Source organism: Indicator indicator, chromosome 3, assembly GCF_027791375.1.
Source record: "Indicator indicator isolate 239-I01 chromosome 3, UM_Iind_1.1, whole genome shotgun sequence".
Classification (NCBI taxonomy): Eukaryota; Metazoa; Chordata; class Aves; order Piciformes; family Indicatoridae; genus Indicator; species Indicator indicator.
The window spans coordinates 8,151,618-8,172,012 of NC_072012.1; the positions used below are offsets into that span (position 1 = coordinate 8,151,618).

General features: G+C 44.7%; 1 protein-coding gene across 1 annotated transcript in view; it reads left to right on the forward strand.

Moving 5' to 3' along the window:
- The first annotated feature begins 6,540 nt into the window (after positions 1-6,540).
- Positions 6,541-20,395, forward strand: part of PARVB (parvin beta) — a 56,613-nt gene continuing 42,758 nt past the window's right edge. Inside the window, exon 1 of the mRNA XM_054399403.1 lies at positions 6,541-6,655. Within this exon, the coding sequence (XP_054255378.1) occupies positions 6,541-6,655 (115 nt within the window). The remainder of the gene's footprint in view (positions 6,656-20,395) is intronic.

A 20,395-nucleotide genomic window follows, 5' to 3' on the forward strand; every position in this document is an offset into this window, starting at 1 on the left:
TTAAATGGCTTCTACAATCTGAATTGCATACTGTAAAAAGTGAAGTCAGTTGTCTAGCACAAGAAATGGGTTCAGAGTTCGCAGCTCTGAGATGGTTTTGAGTGTTACAGTGCTCTCAGTGAAGCCGTTGATTTGGGTCTTGCAAATATCTTTTTGTACCAGCTGCATAAAGGGAATATGTAGCCATGCAATCGTGTACTAACTGCCTTCTTTGCTTTTGTGTGAGGCATGCCTCTTGGCCGACTTCTTTAGATGCTAATTTCATTTAGAAGTGACCTTCTGCTTTATCACTTGGCATGTATTTTAGGGTTGGACTAATTCATTGGTTTAGTCCTAGCAACTCATCTTTGAAGATACATAGTAATATATTTTTTTTCAATTTCTTTCAATCCTGAGTTGTCATCCTAAGAGAATCTGAACCTAGAATCCACTTTCCCTGCATATAAATTTTTAATTTCTTTTATTATTGAGTGTTGGAAAATTTAAAATCATAATACAAATAAGATTCTGCGAGAGTAGAACAGAAGTACAAACTATTATACTCCTGATTTCTTCTAAAGACGCAGGTTTGGACTTACTGGCACATTACTTGACTGCTGAATGCTGTCAGAACTGCCAGCTTCAAGGAACCAGACTGAATTCCTGTTCCCAGTCAAGTTAGCACTGAGACTCCACTCTTTTTAAAGAGACTCCAGTTTAATACATTGCTTTAGCATTGGTACCTGTTGCTGTAATACTGTAACTAAGTATTTATGTTGATAACTCACTTTCTGAAATACAAAGGCTGGAAACTGCTCTGCGTAGTTTTGCAGAGCTCCATTAGACTAAAAATCTTTCCCTTCTTAAAAAATTGTAGCAACAGGTTCACTGGTGTTCAAAACAGAAAATTGTGTGAATGACAGAAGTCAGGTTTGTTTCAAAGAGCCTTTTCCAGTGTGTGTATCTACCAGCTGCTGTAGGAAATACATATCTAACGAAGCCTTTTTCATGTTCTTTCCTTGTTACGAGATAAGATACGACACTATGTTAAGAATGTCAACAACTGTTACTAGTTTTTCTCCAGCACTATCTATATTTTGACATGAAAAAAAAAAAATAATGGGAATGTTTAGATACCAAAATACTGCTAGGATTTTCTCCTGGGAGTTCAAAGTTTATTATGAACCTTTTGATAAATTAGATGTATCCTGTTGCCTTAAGAACTTATTTTGTGCACATTGTTAGTAAAGGCTGCTCAAGTGTAGAACTTCAATGTTACATGGGAGAGCCCTAAGCAGTCCATTTTAGAAGGTGTAGTAATCTTCCTGAGTTGAGCAGGCCTGCAGAAGTAAACATCAGCCTGCATTCTGTGAAGCAACCTGTCCTCAAATAAGTTTTGAGGGAACTGTGGTCTTTGTGAGAAATAAGGGATGAGTGGCCTGAGGCTGAAGTGGCCTTCTGCTGACAGAGCACACAGTACTGCACACTACAAAATTGTACAGTAAGAATAAAGGGAGAAAAATGTTACATGAACCTTTACCTGGCTTACTGTTTGCCTACCTGTACTGCACTAGGACAGAAATCTGTGTCCCTCTAGAAGCTGTTCTAGTGCTAAGCAGACTTGGTAGAACAGCTCTGGGCAGACCAGATGCAATTCTCCTTGTGGCTTATTTGTGTGTTTGGCCAGAGTCTGTCTGTGACAGGATAAAAGGCGTAAGGATGTCCTGCAGTCATAATTGTGTTTCCAAAGTATGGTAAATTCCTAAACTGTTTCAGATATCACTTCACCTATTGAACAGTCATAATGTTACTGCTTTTATAGCCATGCCTGCCATTAGGGAACAGTAAGATCGAGATAAAAGCCTCCAAATGGTATGACCAAAATGCCTCTGTGCTTGTGGACTTTTTAATTCTATGTGAATGGTGCTGAGTTTGTAGGTACATCTGAAGCACAGAATTTCTTCAGCTGCATTGTTACTTTACAGCACTTTCTAGGGGCTAAAGGAAGCCTGGGGGTCAGAAGAGAGCTTCTGGGCTATAGTCTTGTGTTGGGAGCACCTCAGAGCCATTGAGGAGGTGGCAATAATGAGTCAGAATTTTGGTTAATATTTGTGTCACCAGCTGCAAGACAGTGAGTGATTTCTTGGAGCTGTTCCACCTACATCAAAACACTGAAGATGCTCTTTATATTTGGTATTAGCAACTCTTGAGGAGTAGGCTGCTAGAGAGCTTCAGGGGAAGATGGAAATCAGGAGGTTGCTGGCACATAGGGATCAGGTTTGCTATCATATTAAGAGTGTAACTAGGATTTAAAAATACAAGCTTTAAAAATAAAATAACTGGCCTCTATAACATAGAAGCACACTTCAGCACAAGTTTGTTTGCTGTTGCTCTGTGCTTTTTTTAGTACATGTGGAAATCTCTGCAGAGATGTGGCAGCTGGTGTTGGATGCTGACTGCCTTTTCAAAGTACCTGTTGTTTTTGTCAAGTATCTGTGCAGAAATTGCTGCCTGTGTCATGTCCTTTGAGGGAAACATACTGAATCTTCCTCTCCCTTCTCCTGGGTATGTGAGCAGTTACTCACACAAAAAGGGATACATTTTTACTGTGATGTTACATGGGGTGAAAAAAGCCTTTGTTTGTTCATGGGAATATTAAGGAGTTGGTGAGATGTCTGGGACATTATCCTGAACCTTGTATGGGGTTACCTAAGAATACCACCCTAAAGTAACAGATTTTTTATAGGATTGTAAGTTTGTTCTACCATTCTTTTGTTTAAAAGGGCTGGAATCTGGTACCCACAGTGATAGTGATCATTTTCAGGAAGATTTTTACACAACTTCTTTACCTTGGAAGGGTTCTTGAAATAGTGTAATTGAACATATGGTTTATAACAACACTGATAAATTGCTGTTGCTAACAGCAGTGCTCTTTGATGTTTTTAAATTAACTGGGACAAGACTTTATGCTGGATGCATTCTCTGCTAGTCAGAGCATTTGGCTTTCTTCTGTCAAACAAAAGATGCAAAGTGTCTGCAGCTGGTTGAGCTGTTGTTTGCATGGAATAAATGGTCTTTTAAAAAGTTTGGGGTTTTTTTTTGTTTGGTTTTTTATTTTTTTAAATAGAATACATAACAGAAGTGAATCAGTGCCATCAGTTAAGTGGTACGTTTCTGCCTCAGTATCAAGTAAGTAAGGTTACTTAAAACAAACCAACCCCAAGCAATCAACCACTACCACAACAACAACAACAACAACAAAACCAAACAAAAAAGCCCCAAACAAAGAAACAAGCCCAACAACAACTCCCTCAACAAAACACCAAAAAAATCAGCCAACCAAAAAGCCAGCAAACTATCAAAACCAATCCCCCCACACCCCAAAACACATTTTTAATGCCTTTGGTAACCACAAAGAAAAATTAACTGTTTTCTGTGATCTTAGAAAAATGAGTGATGTTATTACTATAATAGAATTGGATGGAGAGAGACACTGAGGTCCTTAAGTGTGTCCAGAGAAGGGCAACAAAGCTAGTGAAGGGTCTGGAGAAGAGGTTCTTGTGAGGAGTGGCTCAGGGCACCGGGCTTGTTTATCCTAGAGATAAGGAAGCTGAAGGGAGACCTTCTGGCTCTCTACAACTCCCTGAAAGGAGGTTCGAGTGAGGTGGGTCTCGGTCTCTTTTCCCTAATATCAAGGGATAGGACAAGAGGAAGCAGCCTTAAGTTGCACCACGAGAGGTTTAGGTTGACTGAAAGTGTTCTCAAACACTGGAAGAGACTCCCCAGAGCGGTGGTTGAATTCATCCCCATGCCTGGAGGTGTTTAAAAGACACCAGAGATGTGGTGTTGAGGGATGTGGTTTAGCACTAGGCTCAATGATCTTAAAGGTCTTTTCCAACAGAATCCATTCTGTGATTCTCTGTGGATTCAGATTATTTTTTGATGCATTGAGCATGAAGCTTGCATGTGTTCTGTGTCCTATTTGGCCTGTACCAGAGGGATGCAGCTGACTTCCTTGCTAGTTATTCAATTTTGCAAAAGCATGTAATAACCTTAAATGGGCAAATTAAGCAATGAATGTTTTTCTAAGTACATCCTCAGCATAATTAAGGCTACTCTATTTTTTAATTACCTTTCCCATTCCCCTCCCCCCTTGTATTTCCTGCAGTATTGATTATGATGTTAACTTACACTGTAGAAAGAACTGCAGTGACTGTTCTTGTGATGTAAGCCTAATAGTTGTCTCTGTACATTTGCTGTGTGGGAGTTAATTTTGCCGTCAGTGCTTATGTTGCTCATGCAGTTCTTATAGGTCATGTAAGTTCCACTCTAAGAAGGTTTTGAGAGTGCTCTTCCAAAAAGCTGGAGGAGCTCCACTTGAATTGTTTAAAAAATGGTGTAGCTTTTCAACACTCACTGTACTGACACTACTGCTGTTAAGTGCTGTAACAACATATTTGACTGGCAAAGCTGGCATTGAAGGAATGTGGCAGCTGGTTTTGGGTATCTAGATGCAGAACTGCGTGAAAGATATGTGTCCTTACTGTATATGAATCTGGATGGCAAACTGGGTGTGTATCTCATTAACAACTCCAAGGGTTGAAATATTCTCTAGAAAAAAGTGTAGTAGTTGAGGTGGAGGTATCAGAACAAAGTAGAATAGACAAAGCTTTTGGTACGCTCATTCACTTATTCCAATATCAGCAGCACAGGTAAGAACTCCCTCCTGCAAAGCAAATCAACCTGAATGTTTCTGTGATTCTGTGAGTGCTTCTACAATTGCAAAGCTGTATTAAAATGTGCCTGTCCCATCTTGCACCTTCCTCTGAAAGCATTATCTTTGGGGGGGGGGAGGAGGAAAGGAAAAAAAAAAAGTTAGTGTTCATTCTTGAATGCACTTAGAGTTGGCTCTATGAAGAATTAATATCTACTAAAAAAAAAAAAGTCATTCCATCATAGTATCAGGCTGCAAAGTCATTATAATCTTAAATTCATGGAAGTCTGCACTGCTATTTGAAAGGATCTTCACAACAGTCATGTGTTTTCTCTGCTTCCCTTTTGCTGGCACTTGCACTTGAGTCACTTCAAGTCACTTCATGCTCAGTAACACCGGAAAGCTGGGCAGGGTGGTTTTGGTTTGTTGGGTTGTGTTTTTTTACTAGTTGCCTAAGTTCTACAAGAAAAGCAGCAAGTAACTGGAGGTGAGGGACAATAATAGCTTTTCTTGACAAGGGATTATTTTGGGTTAAATCTGCTCTGGATGTATTGTGTAGTGTTACTCTGTATCAGGTCAAGAATGAAAATCTGTCTTGGTGTACAAGTCCTTGTGCCAAGTCACGTTAATTTCAGTGTGGTTCTTTGTTAGGGCAGCTGACAGGGAGCTGCTTGTAAGAGCATGGCCCAAGGCTGTGCATGACTTTAGGTACCCACAAGTCTCATTAAAGTCAATAGGACTGCTTCAGGGGATTAAAGTTAAGTAGATGCAGCCTGACTGAAGTGAAACTGCTTTAGCAGGGAGGTTGGACCCCATGATCTCCACAGGTCCCTTCCCCTCTCTACCATTCTGTGATGTGTGTAAGGCTTTCCAGGGTTCAAACCTAGCACTATAAACTCTTCAGGATCTGTTTTAATTGTGTATTCCACAAAGCCCTTATCATGCTCCCAGTGCTGTAAAATAGTAAGAAATGCTGTGAGATCAAACCCAGCTTTCCATTTTTGGACGTTTTTGTGTGCACAAGTTATGCTTACAGCGGTGGCAGCACTTTGAGATGTGGGAGCTGCTGGCTTCCCTCCTGGAGCTGCATGTGGGCCTTCAGAACATGCGAGTTTGACAGAGTCTATAGGTCTTCGACTTTACCACAGGAGAGATGCTAAACCAAGCAGGCAACGTGCCTGGAGAAGCCAGGCTAAACATAAGTGGTGCTTGGCTGCAAAATTAGAAGGCAAATCTGACTGTAGCCAGCAAGAAACTGCAACGCAGAGCCTTGTCAAACGGCACGCGCTAAGAGTTTGCCCTCAAGTTTGCCCTCTGGTGTGGTTATGCCGGGACGCGGGGTTTTGCTTTTTTGCAGTCTTTTACCCACTTTCTCACCACCCTCCTGGGTCTGGCGGATGCCTCGTCTTGTGGTGCATGGGGCCGCAGGCTGTCACTGCTACATACACGGCTACGGACTGGCTCCTTTCCCGGCCATCTAAGCACAACCGGCTCTCTACAGGTGAAACTTTAGCGTTTGCTTGAGGCCAGCTTAGGTGCCCGAGGGTTTGGGCTCGGAGCGGCCACCGCCCCACGGCCCCTCGCGCCGGCGGGCGCGGGGCCGGCTCTGTGCAGCGGCCCGCCCCCGCCTCCCGCAGACTTCCAGGCCGTGGCAGGGCGCTGTGGCCGCCGGCAGTGGCTCCTGGCCCCTACTCTGCCCTCCGTGCGGCTCCAGCTTGCCCACCCTACTGCCTCCTGCTGCCTGCCGGCTCCCCCGCCTTGGCTCTCGGCGGGCCCGGGTGACCCAGCAGCTCCCGGGCTTTGTTCGGCCGGCCGCTTCAGCCGCAGGGCATCCTCTGACAAAGCCGATGTCTGCCGCGCCTGTCCGATCCCCGACGCTGAGGCCCCACAGGATGAAGAAAGACGAGTCGTTCCTAGGCAAGCTAGGCGGGACGCTGGCGAGGAAGAAGAAAGCCAAGGAAGGTGAGTTCGCCTGCGCGGAGCGGAGGAAGGAAAGTGCACCCAGCCGCCGTGACTGGCAGCGGCTTCCACGTCCCGTCCCTCCGCGGGAAGCCTACGGTGGGGGCGGGCTGCGGGGCAGAACTTCTCTTTTGTTCTTCAGCCCCTGCGCCGCTTGAGGAGGGGGATGCAGGGAGGGCGATGTGCCTGCTTTCTGCCTCCGCACCGGCCCCGGCTGGGAACGGGACCTCGCCCGCCCCAGCCCGGCTGAGGGGCGGCAGCGCGCCGGGAGAGCGCTTCCTGCGCCCCGCGGGATCCCCAGGGCCCTGGGCGAGCTCCGAGGGAGTCGGCTGGCAGAGGGACTGCTGGGAGGTAGCTGCGCCTGGGAACAGGTGGGAGATGGCCATTCATTGAGCTAGGGTCTCCTTAGGACCGGGTACCGGCTTGGCTGCTTGCACTACTGCTTCCTAGCTCCGCTTTTCTTATATCCGCTTGCCCACAGCTGGGAAGGGAACCCCAGAACACACTTCTTGCTGTCAAATAAAGTTCTGGTGACCATGGAGACTGTGAGCATCATTCTTTTCAAGCCTAGGAGTTGAGGGAGCCACGAAGGACTCCAAGCCCACTTCGTGCATAGGCTTTTATGTTAAGATGGGTATTCCTCTCACACTGTTTCTCATAGCCAGATACATTCAGCAAAACCGCTTAGCCCTTGATCACAAGGTACACTTGCTAAGGTAAGTTTATGTGTAAATGAATATGCTTTCATTGGGGTATACCAGAGTGTGTTCAGTGGGATTGTCACTGCCAGTGTCAGCCAGGTAGGGAGCTATCAGCCTCCCTCTTCAGTGCGCGGTACCTGGAGGAGCTTCACTCCAAGCCCAGTGGACTAGCTCCCATATCAGGGTGTCTCAGCCATCACCATGCAGCCATTCCTGGCTGGACGTGCCTGGGCACCCCACGCCTGGAGCGGTCTTCTCACATGGGTATGCATGCAAGGCAGTCTGCTCACACCAGAGGCTGTGTGGAGATAGCACTGTTTACTTTGAAGCAACACAACTCTTTTTTTTTTTTTTTTCCCCTCTTTGTAGATAGGAAGACAGCGTCTTGCTGCTAGATTTGATAAAGAAAGTTTAGCTCTTTGTACACGAAGTGTACTGTTCTACTGAGCATTGTCTCCTCTGAGGATGGTGCACTCTGTCCTCCTCTGTGTCCCTGACTCACAGAATACTGGTTTCTGTGGAGAAACTTCCCTTGCATTATCCCCAGACTGCTGCCATCTGCTAGCAGGAAATCTGACTGTCCTTGCCTTGAGGTTTAACGCAATTTTGACTTTCTGGCTGACTAAAAGTGGTGTTGATTTTGTTCTAGTGCCTGATAGATGTGGCAGGGACATAAGTCATGCCTCAGCTTCCTTTCATCTGGCTGTTGAGCAAGCAGATGTTTTGGTGTGGCTTACTAATATTCCCTTTATGTTTAATCAGGTTTCTCCACTGTGGTTCTGCTGAGGAGCAGCAGAAGTAACCGTGTCTTCCTTGTGATCTCATTTGCTCTGAAGAAAGATGGTGGGGAAAGCTCTCAAAGAGTGTATTTCATTCAAAAGTGACCTCTTGGCTTACACAAGTCGACAGTGTCTCTCTTATATGAGAGATTTTGGCATTACTAAGTGATGTTTTTGAGGTAACCACTTTCATCAGGGGCCACCCACTCGTTTTGCTGAGTTTTCCCATTATTTTTCCTGCTGCGCTGGCCACAGCTCCTCTTGGCAACGCAAGGGCCTGTTTTGGTTACTACCCTTGGCACTTAGTGGGAAACCGTTACTGTGGTCATGTAAAGCACAACAATCATGCTTCTGTCAGTGTAATGGGGAAGAAACTGAAGCATGTGGCTCAGCTTTATGAGTATTTCTTCCAGTTTGAAGGTGTGAAGAGAGGAAAGGCTATCTGCAGGCCTGTGGAGCCACCCCTTGGATGTGACACGCTGTGATGCTGCAGGTAGCTTTGGCCCTTTGTTGTAAGGAGAAACTGCTTATTACCCTTTTATATCTTGCAGTTTCCTTGTGAGTTAGCTCTCAAATGCAGGCTGTCCAGACCATGGCTGTGAAACAGGAGGAGGCAAAGGGCTAAGCAGTGATGAGGTGGTGGCGTGGGGAGATAGGCTGGTCCGTGACTTGTGGTAGGATCTGGGCAGCTGCAGGAACAAGTTTCAGGGATAGAAACTAAATCTTTGTATGTGAGTGTGAAGCAGAAAGAAATTGGAAGCTCCTCTGAGTGGTTCTTCAAATCGGTTGATAAAACCGTCTAAGAGCCATGCGATCAGCTTTCCCTGTGTGCTTAGGAATCGTTCTGCCCATGGAGGATTCCCGCCCTCCCCTCAGGTGGTTTCTGCTGGGCTTCTCTGAGGGGCCCAGCAGAGGTCAGAGTGATCTTCCGTGAGTAAATACTGCCTTCTCCACTAACTACTTCACAGCAGCAAATGTAAATGTTGACTGCTGATTTGCCACAACAAAAAAACATTCTTGCATACTCTGCCTCTAAGTGCAAGCAAGCCAGCAGGTTTTTATACCTACTTCTTGCTTTCACAGCCTGTCTTGCATCATAAATGTGGGCTTGCTGTCACCATGTCAGCTGTATTCATCTGATGACCTTTAACCCAGTCATTGCAAGAGCTATAATCCAGTTATATTTATCCTTTTTTTTGCCTTTGTGCACAGCTTCTGAGCCACACAGTTCAAAGATCCTTATACAGATGCTGAAAAAGTTTTAATTTATTACCCAAGCCATTTTCTTTTTTTCAATCATGAGTGGCAATCATGCAGTAAATAACTATAAGGTGTGTCTGCCAACCCAGAAACAACTAAATATAATTATTTTTTGGGCTGACTACTTCATAACAAACTGCAATCTATTTTTAGAAAGGCTGTATTGGGAGAGGAAGGTTTCATAGGCTTATCAAGGCAGACACTGTAAGCTCATACCCTTGCTTTTTTACAGGAGGTTAGATAAGGTTCTTAGGTACATTGGTGATAGTCATTGTGGCAGCATCCAAAGTATTTACTGTGGCATGTAAATAGCTTTGCTGCTGTTCTTGCTTTAGCAGCATGGTGTGACATAGTGCTTTGTAAGTGCTGGAATGTGAGGTAGGTTTAAAAGCTCAGGTCAAATTCATCAGTATTTTAAGTAAAAGTCTATAGTTTGCTTAAACTCTTTGAAGAAGCCTTTGAATTTCTACCTCAAACCTGTGCTTTATGCTGTTGCACCTTACATTAATGTTTCAGAATTTTTGTGGTTGAATTGATGTATTAGGCAGATGTGGTTTAAAAGAAGCAGTAGCCACTGTTGTTCATATGGGGAAGCCGTTTTTACCATGGTTTCCTATGGAAGTACAGGGTGGGTGTCTCACTGTCTGTTTGTCTCCTCCCTTCCTCTTCATTCTCAGGAATATTTTTAACCCATAGTTTGGCTAAAAATGCCCCTGAAAGGCAACTACTAGTCTTAGGGATTATTAAGTGACTGTGGATTGTGTCAAAAATAGGTCACTAATGACTACAGAAAGACCTTAGTGAAGTCTTGCAGCAGGACAGAAGGAAAACTTGCAGATGAGCCCAACCCTTATGTGCTACTTGAGGGCCTATATGGGAGGGACACAGCTGGAGAAAGGACTTGTCTGTGGGTAGAGCACTACATGAAGATGTGCACTCTTAATCTTGCAGCCAGTCATGACACACATCCTTAAAAAAGTGGGATGTGTTAATTCTAGTGATCTGTGACCACTTGATTTTTACTTCCCACCCTGCCCTTCATCAGAGTATGTGGAAATCTGCAAAAATCCAAGTCTGCCTGATGTTACTGTGGCGTGGCTCTGTCTTCATGTACCTTGGGTTTTCAAGATGTGCTGTATCTGTAATGTGATTAATAATGTTCAGGAGCTTCAAAATCTGCTTTGAATACCTCAGGAAGCTCTTGGGGTGCTGGCAGGGCTCATAGCAGGTGTTTGTAAGGTAGGTGATCCCATAGCTTCTTCTCAGACCCTGCAAAAGGTAGTTTCAGAGGTGCCAAATTTATAAACCTCTCCCCATTCCTGTTGGTGAGAGTGATGCCTTTGTACTGAAATAAAGGAGGGGGTTTTCTGTAATCTTTGCTCCAAGCCTGCTTGCAAAGCTTTCTTTTCTTTTCCTCATCACACAGTTCGTAACAGATCTGGGCAGCAGGTGTTGGCTTTTGTTGTATCTTGTGTACCTGTGTGTATTTATAGAGTCTATATGGAGGAGTCAGTGAGGGGAATACAACAGACTTAATTGCTTAGTGTTGTTTCTCAGTGACATGATTGGGGTTGGGCATAGGGGTGAGGAAACAGGTCCAGAATAGAGTCATCTATTATTCCTGCTGTGTTCAATAGGAGGGGAAGGAAGAAGGGACATGACTGCAGGAGGTAGAATTACTGCAACAGCAGCTGAATAATACAAAGGTTTTATGCATATCAAGGGAGGTTGAAGCATTGTTCTTGGGGTCTGTGGCTCAGTGTCACAGTGAGATGGAGTGCCTGTGAAAAGCTTGCTGTTGCATTTGTCTGCAGACACACCACTTTGGCAAATAGCTTGGTAGATGCTCATCAGTAGATGGCAAAGTTTTAATCCCAGAGGAAGATGGCAGTAGGTGCCTGTCTTCTGCTGGGAGAAAAGATGGAGGGTGAGGAAGTGAAGTGCCTTGTTCAACGTCATCTGGCAAGGCAATGACAAAGCCCAGGAAGGAAACTGTATCTCCTTGAATCATCTCTGGTGCCATGGTCCTTAGGCAAAGGTGCTGCATAATCTGCCCACTTCCCACAGCTCTACATATTCTAAACCCCACCTATAAGTTGTTCAGGTGGGAATGCTCATGTTGCTTGATCCACTTTGACTTTCTGGAGGGGAGAACATGATGAAATCAGATCAACAGCAGAATTAAATTGGAGGAAACAGTTTCTTTATCATTCCTTCGAAATTGATGGGGCTGCTTGTGCATGTCATTCCTCTCTTTAGGGAAATGTGGTTCAAAACCAGATCTACTTCAGTGCTTTGTATTGATGAGTTGATCTCAAGTCTGTAAGACATCCCCTTGGATGCAATTAGATAGGAGAATTACTTAGAAAATGGATCTCAACTTTCATTTGAATATGATATACTGAAAATAGTTAAAATCTCTTTTTAATGCTGTCTGTTATTTGATCTCCAGAGGGGTATGTGTGTGAACAAACTGCAAAAATTCAAACTTCTCTGTCTCTGCATGCTACACCTTCACTTTAGCTGTTGCCTGGTGGCTGCTTGAGGATTCCAACAGAAATATTTAGCTTTAAAATGATGCTGAAAGATGCCTGTTAAATAGATCCTAAAAAGATGTATAGCTGTAAGGAATCCTTAATTCAATCATCATTCACCTTGAGGGTATCACTCACGTTGGTGGTATTTTCCATGCTCATTTTTCTTAAAAATACAAATGCAAGGATTTGGAAAGGGACTCCTTTTTTTCATTGAAGTCTACCCTTACTTAAAAGCAATTGTTCAGTGATACCTGTTTTCATTTTTTTTCTAAAGGCTTTTATTAATGCTAACATACTGGGAGAGACTTCCAGAAGCAGGCATCTGGCTCTTTCTGTTTGGAGGAGTGTGTGGGTGAGACCTGTGAGACTTTCATGCATGAAGGGCTGCATGTGGAGCTGATAGGAATGGAAAGAGCTGCGAAGGCACGACTTGAGGCAAAGTCTGTGCAGATGCTCTCTGCTGGATGATGTGAAGGGGGAATTCTTGGTCCCACTGGTGGGTCTGTGCAGAGAGATCAAGCTGTGTTCCGTGATGCATTATCATAAATGCATTAATCTTGACTTCAGTGCTTGGGTTTTTAAGAGTTGTGGAAGTTAGATTTCTTTAAGATAAATGCATCTTGGTGATTTGCATGTCAGCAATGTAGGAGCACAGAAGATGTGGTATATTTAGGCACAACAGTGCCAAATGTCTTTTTATATACTTCAAGAACTGTTAGAGATCAAGATCTGAACTGTTTCAGATCAAGAGCTGATCTGAAAACAGATGAAGCTGGTGGAGCGTTCTAATGGGCTGCTTTGAGCTTTGGATCGTACTCTGATGTTGGGAGATTTTGGAGATTAGCTGGCAAGCTTCATCCGCTGTGAAAGCATGTCAGAACATCTTGTTGCTAAGGGATCCAGGGTTATGTGGTCTATGGCAAGGCCAGTGCAGGGCAGAGACTACTAGCTGCAGGAAGAGGCATTTCAGCAGTTACAGCTGGGAAGGAAATTTGGTGCATACAAGTGCCATGGACACAGCTGATGATAATAAAGTTACTAGCTGTGGAAGTGCCAGTGTAGCTAGTACTTCAGAGCTGCTCTGAGAGATCTGAAGGCCCAATTAATGTTAGTTTTCAAAGGAAGTCAGGTGTACAAATTTCTTCAGCACCATCAGAAATCTTAGCCTGAAAGTATGAACCTGAGGGGGTTGTCTGTGTCAGAGTTCCTGGGACGTGATGGATGTGACAGGGTCATATGACTGAGACACTGACGTGGATCTTAAGGAGTTTTATGCTTCACCTGTAACATCACAGAATCACAGAACTGTTTCAGTTGGAAAAGACCTTCAAGATCAAGTCCAACCATTATCTTGCTCTACCATGTCTGGTGCTAAACCACATCCCTCAGCATCACATCTGCATCTTTTAAACACCTCCAGAGATGGTATTTAACCACCACTCTGGAGGGCCTATTCCTGCTTTTGAGAACCCTTTCTGTCAAGAAGTGTCTTCTAATACCCAATCTAAACCTTTCCTGGTGCAACAGGAGACCATTTCCTCTTGTACTAGGGAGAAGAGACCAACTCCCACCTTAGTCCAACCTCCTCTTAGTTGTAGAAGGTGAGAAGGTCTTCCCTCAGCCTTCTCTTCTCCAGACTAAGCAACCCCAGTTCCCTCAGCCACTCCTCATAAAATCTGTTTTCCAGACCCTCAGCTTCATTGCCCTTCTCTGGACACACTCCAGCACCTCAATGTCTTTCCAGTAGTGAGAGCCCCAAAATTAACCACAGTACTCAAGGTGTGGCTTCACCAGTGCTGAGTCCAGGGGCACGATCACTTCCCTGGCCCTGCTGATCACACTGTTCCTGATACAAGCTGGGATGTTCTTAGTCTTCTTGGCCACCTGAGCACACAGGAGCTTATGTTCAGCGAGGTGCTGGTCAACATCCCTGGCTCTTTCTCTGCCAGGCAGATTTCAGTCACTCTTCCCTAAGCCTTCAGTGTTGCATGGGGTTGTTGTGACCCAAGCGCAGGACCCGGCACCTGGCTTTGTTGAATCTCATACAGTTGACCTCAGCCCATTGATCCAGCCTGACTAGGTCCCTCTGTAGAGCCTTCCTACTTTCAAGCTTACCAGCTCTTCCTCCTACCTTAGTGTCATCTAAGACAGAGGGTGTGCTCAATCCTCTCATCCAGGTCATTGATAAAGATACTGAAGGGAATTGGCCCCAGTCCTGGGCCTGCTTGTGATCCTTGCTGCCCTTGCTGCTGCTGTAATGCAGGAGGCTCTGTGCATGCTGCCTTAGCCCTGGAGTCTTGTTCCCTTTTCAGCATTTTCAGTCTATGTTCTTATGCTTGTGGGCCAAGGTCTTCACTGCAGCAGCAGGGTAAAGGCCAGCTCTCAAACTCCTTACAGTCATTTTTGGAGATATAGAGGCCACCAAGAAAGAAGGAAGAGGCCACCAAGAAAGGCTTCTCTTTATGCTCACTTCTGCTTATTGTAACACTCATGACAGCAAACTTTCAGGTTATTTGACCCAATGGGATCTGGGTATTTTTATTGTAGAAGTCAGCTGCTTGAAGGTCAAACCAGGTGGCTCCAGAAAAAGATGCAGTCAGTGCTATTAGCTGGATGTGACTGATGGCACGGACTCTGTTCTGGTCAGCTGTCAGGTTGCCCACATGCCCTACTCTGCATAACCCTCTAATTGACCTCTTCTGCGTGGTGACTTTGGTAGTTGCTTATGTTTTCCCTTGTATGTCTCCTGCCTGCTCTGTGAAATGTGTTATATATGTGAGTTATCACTGATGAAGCTTGGGGTTTTTCCTCAGGGCACAGCAAAATCAGCTGATGAAGTCGTCAGAGTTGTTTAACTTGCAAAGCATGTGTATCTGCAGCAGGTTTTCTCTGGGGTCTATATGGACTGGTCCTTGCTTTATGTCCCATCCTGGTGGCTGTGGTGCACCTGCCTCAGGTTGTTGTCCTATGCTGCATGGGCACTTCTCACTCTGGGCTGAGGGGTGGAGAGAAGTGTGGTATGTGTTGTGGTGAGGAGGAGGGAAGTGGAAGGGAGGGAGGTGAAGGGTGAGAAATGGGAAAGCCCCTGCTTTTCAGGGGGTTCTTCCAGGCTGCCATCAGGAGGAGCAGTGCTGGATCCTGGGACCTCTGTTGCAGGACAGGCTGCCCGGTGGTGGTGGAAGCCATCCCCGCTGTCATGGGAGTGGCTGTGTGCGGGTGATCTAAACCAACAGCTCTTGTCTGGGTGGCAGTGACTCCCATTTTTCTTTGGGGGTGAGCTGAACATGGAGGAGAAGCAGGAACAGGAACCTCTGTGTTGCACAACTAGTTGGTCACAGCCAAGTGATCTCTCCAGGGTGAAGTGTATTCTGTTCAGGTGTAGATTTCCTAATTTGTACTCTTCTGTTGACTACGTAGAAAGCTGCAACCCAAAATTCATGACTTCTGTGGTGTAAGTCTGGTTTAGCTGGAAAAATATTATGGCTAACATACATAGTTCTAGGGTTTTGTAATTTGAATCTCCTTGAGTCTTGCTCTGAAAAACAGATGTGGAGATAACAAGCATACCTGGCAACGTGTACTGGCTGAGAGCAGTGACTGCTTAAATCACTGTTTCCTCCTTGTGGAGGAACAGATATCCACACAGTGAAGTTTCTAATTATAAATCCTGTACACATGGTTTGTTTCCATGCACTCACTGCAGACCTCTCTCCACAACCCTTATGCTGAGAGAGGAGACTGATTTTGATTTTGCTAGTGGTGAGCAACAGCACCTTTGGGAATTCAGTTTTGTCTCTCAGTGATTATTTCCCAAGTTTAAAAAAGCTTCATTATAGTCCCCAAGGCCCTTCTGGTGGTCAGATCTAAACTCTTAAAAAAATCTCTTTTCAGTGTATGCTGCATTTTGGTTATAAAACACGCAAGCTGTTCTGGTTTCTGGAGTTCCAGTTTCTTCTTTAGTACTTTTCTCAGTGTGTGGCTGAACCATAATGAAATCCCCTAAAAAAAAGAATAGTGCATTTTCCATTATAGCTGCCATATGGCCTTATTGCTGATTTTGAGTTAGCTGAAGAGGTTGCATGCACAATTTATCCAGAGTAAGGAAGGAGACTGTGAGAGCTGGATGTGGAGGAGAGCTATTTTGATGTCTGTGTAGAGGCATGGTGGCTTTTTACTGTTTAAATAGAAGAATGTGTAATCCTCAGAAAGTGTCTTTCCACTGGTTCTGCTTGGCAGATGTATGTGTGTGTGTTATTAAACAGATGCAGACACTTCTGTCATTTTAAAATAGAATAGTGTTGCTTGCTCTCTCACTTGCCTAGTCCAGCAGATGGATTTAGAGGCTCTGCAAAATTGAGATTTTCTTCAGAAATAGTAGAATAGGAGAAAGTACGAGGGCATCCAAGCTTATGTTTTCTGCTTAGGATTAGAGTTGTAAAAATTGCCCTAGGGACTATCATTTGTCTTCTTCTGTGTCTTCTCTGTGGCTCCCAATATTGTTCCAGTGAATTGGTTTCACTGGAAAATTAGGCAGGCTGCAAGAATGCTATCACTTATAGGTATATCTTGAATCTGTACTGAATTTAGTCTGACAGGGATCTTGGCTCTCTGGGGCCAGTTCTGTTTAATATCTTTATCAGTGATTTGGATAGAAGTGCACCTTCAGCACATCTGCAGACAACACTAAATTGAGCAGGAGTGTTGATCTGCTTGAGGGTAGGAAGGCACTACAGAGAGATCTGGGCAGGTTAGATCAATGAGCTGAGGCAAATGGAATGGGGTTTAGCAAGCCCAAGTGCTGGGTCCTGCACTGTGGTCACAACAACTCCAAACAATACTACAGGCTTGGGCAGGAGTGGATGGAAAGCAGCCTGGTGGAAGAGGATCTGGGGGTGCTGTTAGACAGCTGGCTAAACATGAGCCAGCAGCATGCTAAGGTGGCCAAGAAGGCCAATGGCATCCTGGCCTGTATCAAAACCAGTGTGTCCAGCAGGAGTAGGGAAGTAATTGTGCCCCTGTACTTTGCCCTGCTGAGGCCACAGCTTGAGTACTGTGTTCAGTTCTGGGTGCCACAGTATAGGAAAAACACTGAGGTGTAGGAATGTGTCCAGAGAAGGCAATGAAGCTGGTGAAGGGCCTGGAGGTCTTCTGAGGAATGGCCAAGGCAGCTGGGGTTGTTTAGTCTGGAGAAGAGAAGGCTAAGTGTAGATCTTACTGTTCTCTTCAACTACCTGAAAGGAGGTTGGAGTGAGGCTGGTGTTGGTCTCTTCTCCCAGGTAACTAGCAATAGGACGAGAGGAATTGGGCTTATGTAGTGCCAGGGGAGGTTTAGATTGGATATTAGGGAAAATTTCTTTATTGAAAGAATGGTGAGGCATTGGAACAGGCTGCCCAGGGTGATGGTGGAGTCGCCATCCCTGGAAGTGTTAGAGAAGCTTGTAGATGTGGTGCTTCAGGATGTAGTTTCATGGTCATGGTAGCTGAGTTACAACTGGACTCGATGATCTTTTCCAGCCTCAGTGATTCTACGGCTACCTGTGGCACTGCCCCTGTGTTCTGTGATCTGTTTGTCTTGTGGTCTGTCCTGGCATGTGTCTTCTAACATCTTCATCAATGACCTGGATGAAGTGATGAAGTGCCTGTTCATACAGTTTGCAGATGCCACTACCCTGGGTGACCAGCTGATACACTTGAGGGCAGGGCTGTTTTTCAGGGAGATGTACACAAGGCAGGAGAAATGAGCTAATAGGAACCTTCGAAATCCAATGTGAACAAGTGAAAAGTCCTGCACTTGAGAAAGAAGAGCCTCTTGCAATGCTGTGGGCTGGAGATTGTCTTCCTGGTGGGCAGCAATGCTGGAAAGGCCCAGGGGTCCTTGGTGGGAAGTGAAGTGATCATGGACCAGGAGTGTGCCACTGCTGTGAAGAAAACCAACCATACCCAGGACTGTATTAACAGAAGCACAGTCAGTAAAGTGAGCAAAGTCATTATCCCACTCTACTCACCCCTTCTCAGATCTTGTCTGATACACTTGAGTCCAACTCCTCAATACAGGAAAGGCATGGCTAAACTGGAGTACCTTCAGCAGTAGGCCAGGTCTCTGCATTGAGAGCTGAGAGAGCTGATCTTCTTCAGCCTGTGGAAGAGGCTGCTTCATGGACATCTTGAAAAAACAGCAGGAGATTATTGAGAAGATGTAGTCAAGTTCTTCACTGTTGTGCATAGCAGAGTAGAATGACAGCAGATACAAACTGAAATAAAATTCAGTCTGCATAAAGTGATACACTTTTTCATGCTGGGGACTATTGATGCAGTGGGACAGGATGCCAACAGAGTTAGTGCAGCCTCTGTTCTGAAAGTTTGAAGATGGGACGCAATAAAGCTTTAAGTGAGCTGGTCTGATCTTAGAGCTGACCCTGTTTTGAGGAGGAGGTCAGCTAGAGACCTCCTGAAGTCCCTTCCAGCCTTAATTATCCAAGAATCTTACAGGGCTCCTTGGAAGCTTAGACCCTTCAACAGCTAAAGTAAGAACATTTCTTAAACATCATGGAGTCTGTGAATTAATGATGTGAATGCAAGGGTGTGCAGTGGAACTGTGCTTCTCGTCAAGGTAATTTTATTGGTTTTGCACTGAGATTACTGGTAAGACTACAAATTTTTTTCTGGGCTTTTTGTTTGGTTGCTTGGTTGTTTTTTCTTGCTTGTCTAATCTTTTAGTGAGGAAGAGAGATTGGATTCCACTGGACTGCTGCTCTGGCTGCTTCTTTAGGTGAGCATGAGTCAGGGAGGCTGTGTAGTTAGAAAGCAACTTTAGGATGGACCAATAGCTGAGCTTGAAAGTCTTTAAGATGTCTAGCACCACTGAAACACTACCTTGTGTATCTCATAGGTCCTGGTATTGTCAGTGCAAAGGCTTTAAAAGAGACCACAGAAAGCTAGAATTGCAAATCATGTAAAACATCCATGTGCTGACTAGGTAAACAAACAATAACAGCTGCAGGGTTTTTTGATACCTCATGAAATGTGACATTCTCTTGTCCTTTGGAATTGTTTTCATTTGACTCTTGGGCTGGCTGTTTTATGATTGCATTCTGTTATCCCTTGAGGGCTGTGTTTGGGAGACTGGACTGGTATGGCAATCAGATGTGTGAACTCTCCTCTTCAGCAGCTCTATTAAGATGTGGTAGTGTCTATTTCATACTTAGACCTTCAGAGTTAAATATCTGAATGCTTTTATGGCAGCTGCTATCATCATTGCACCTTTCCCTCATGATCTGGCTTTTGTCTGATGGTGGGCTCTGAGTTCCAGCCTTTCTTTTACTGTAAGGTCTGAAATAATTTTTCACATATTACTTCTCTGGAAACCATTGAGAAAACTTCTTTATATTTTGCAGCATCTACTTGAACAAGGAGACATTTCAATACACTGCTTTACTGCCTTGAATGCAGGTAGGACTCAGGAAAGGTGGAGCTAGGCATGAGCAACCTCAGTAGATGGTTCTCTGAAAATTGTGTGTTGTTTAGGTTAAAGCTTGTAGTCTGGAGTGCTGCCTATCCCTCCACTGGTTCTGTTCTCTGTTGAAATGAAAACTAGCAAGTTAACTGAAACCCAGCAAACCCTCAACATGTGTGTTGCAAATAGGGTTTGCTTTTCAGGGTTTTCCTTGTCTTTCTGGGTGACATTTGGGCAACTCCAGCAATTAGGCATGTGCACTTCTTGTGGTTTGCAGTATTGTTTATCTCAGCTTATTCTTCCTGTAGAATCATGTTACACAAGGAAAATGTTGCTTTTTTTGACTCGCAAGTCATAGCTGTAGCTTCGTTTGCATTTGTGTGAAGTTTGTTGAACTTGGGAGCTCTGCCTGGAGAAGACAGAGCCTTTCTGCTCTATCTTGTGCTCACCTGCCATCGCTGCCTTCAGAAGTGAGTTGGTTACTCTGTACTTCTCTTGACATGTTAAGAAGACCAAGCAACATCAAATGTTTCCATATTTGCACAGCAGACTGCCTTTGGTGGTGGTTGTTAACCTCTTTATACCTTTGGAAAGTGGCAGCCGGGAGGAAAGGATATGGGAAAGCAGTAAGCTGAGGCAGGTAAAACTGCTTGGGCAGTTACCTAAGGGGGTTACATTAAAATGCCTAAAAAAACCATGAGAAGGAGGTGGAAAGAAGTTGGGGGAGGGATGGAAACCAGTTCAGTTGTAAAACATGTTACCACAGGCCTCCGTAGTGACTTTTTTGATGTGATGTGTTCTGCTTGGCAAAGTTTGCACAGTAAGGTTTGTATGTGGGTTGAGAGGTAGGGCTTGTAGGAGGCAATAAACTGAAGTACTAATTTCTCCCAGATTTCTTCATGGTGCAGAACACAAGAGCTGTGTGAATGAACTAAATATCTCTATTCCAGGGTAATGCAATTAGCTCTGCCTCTGACAGCTTCTGCTGTTTCTCCCTTGATTTGCTTTGGCTG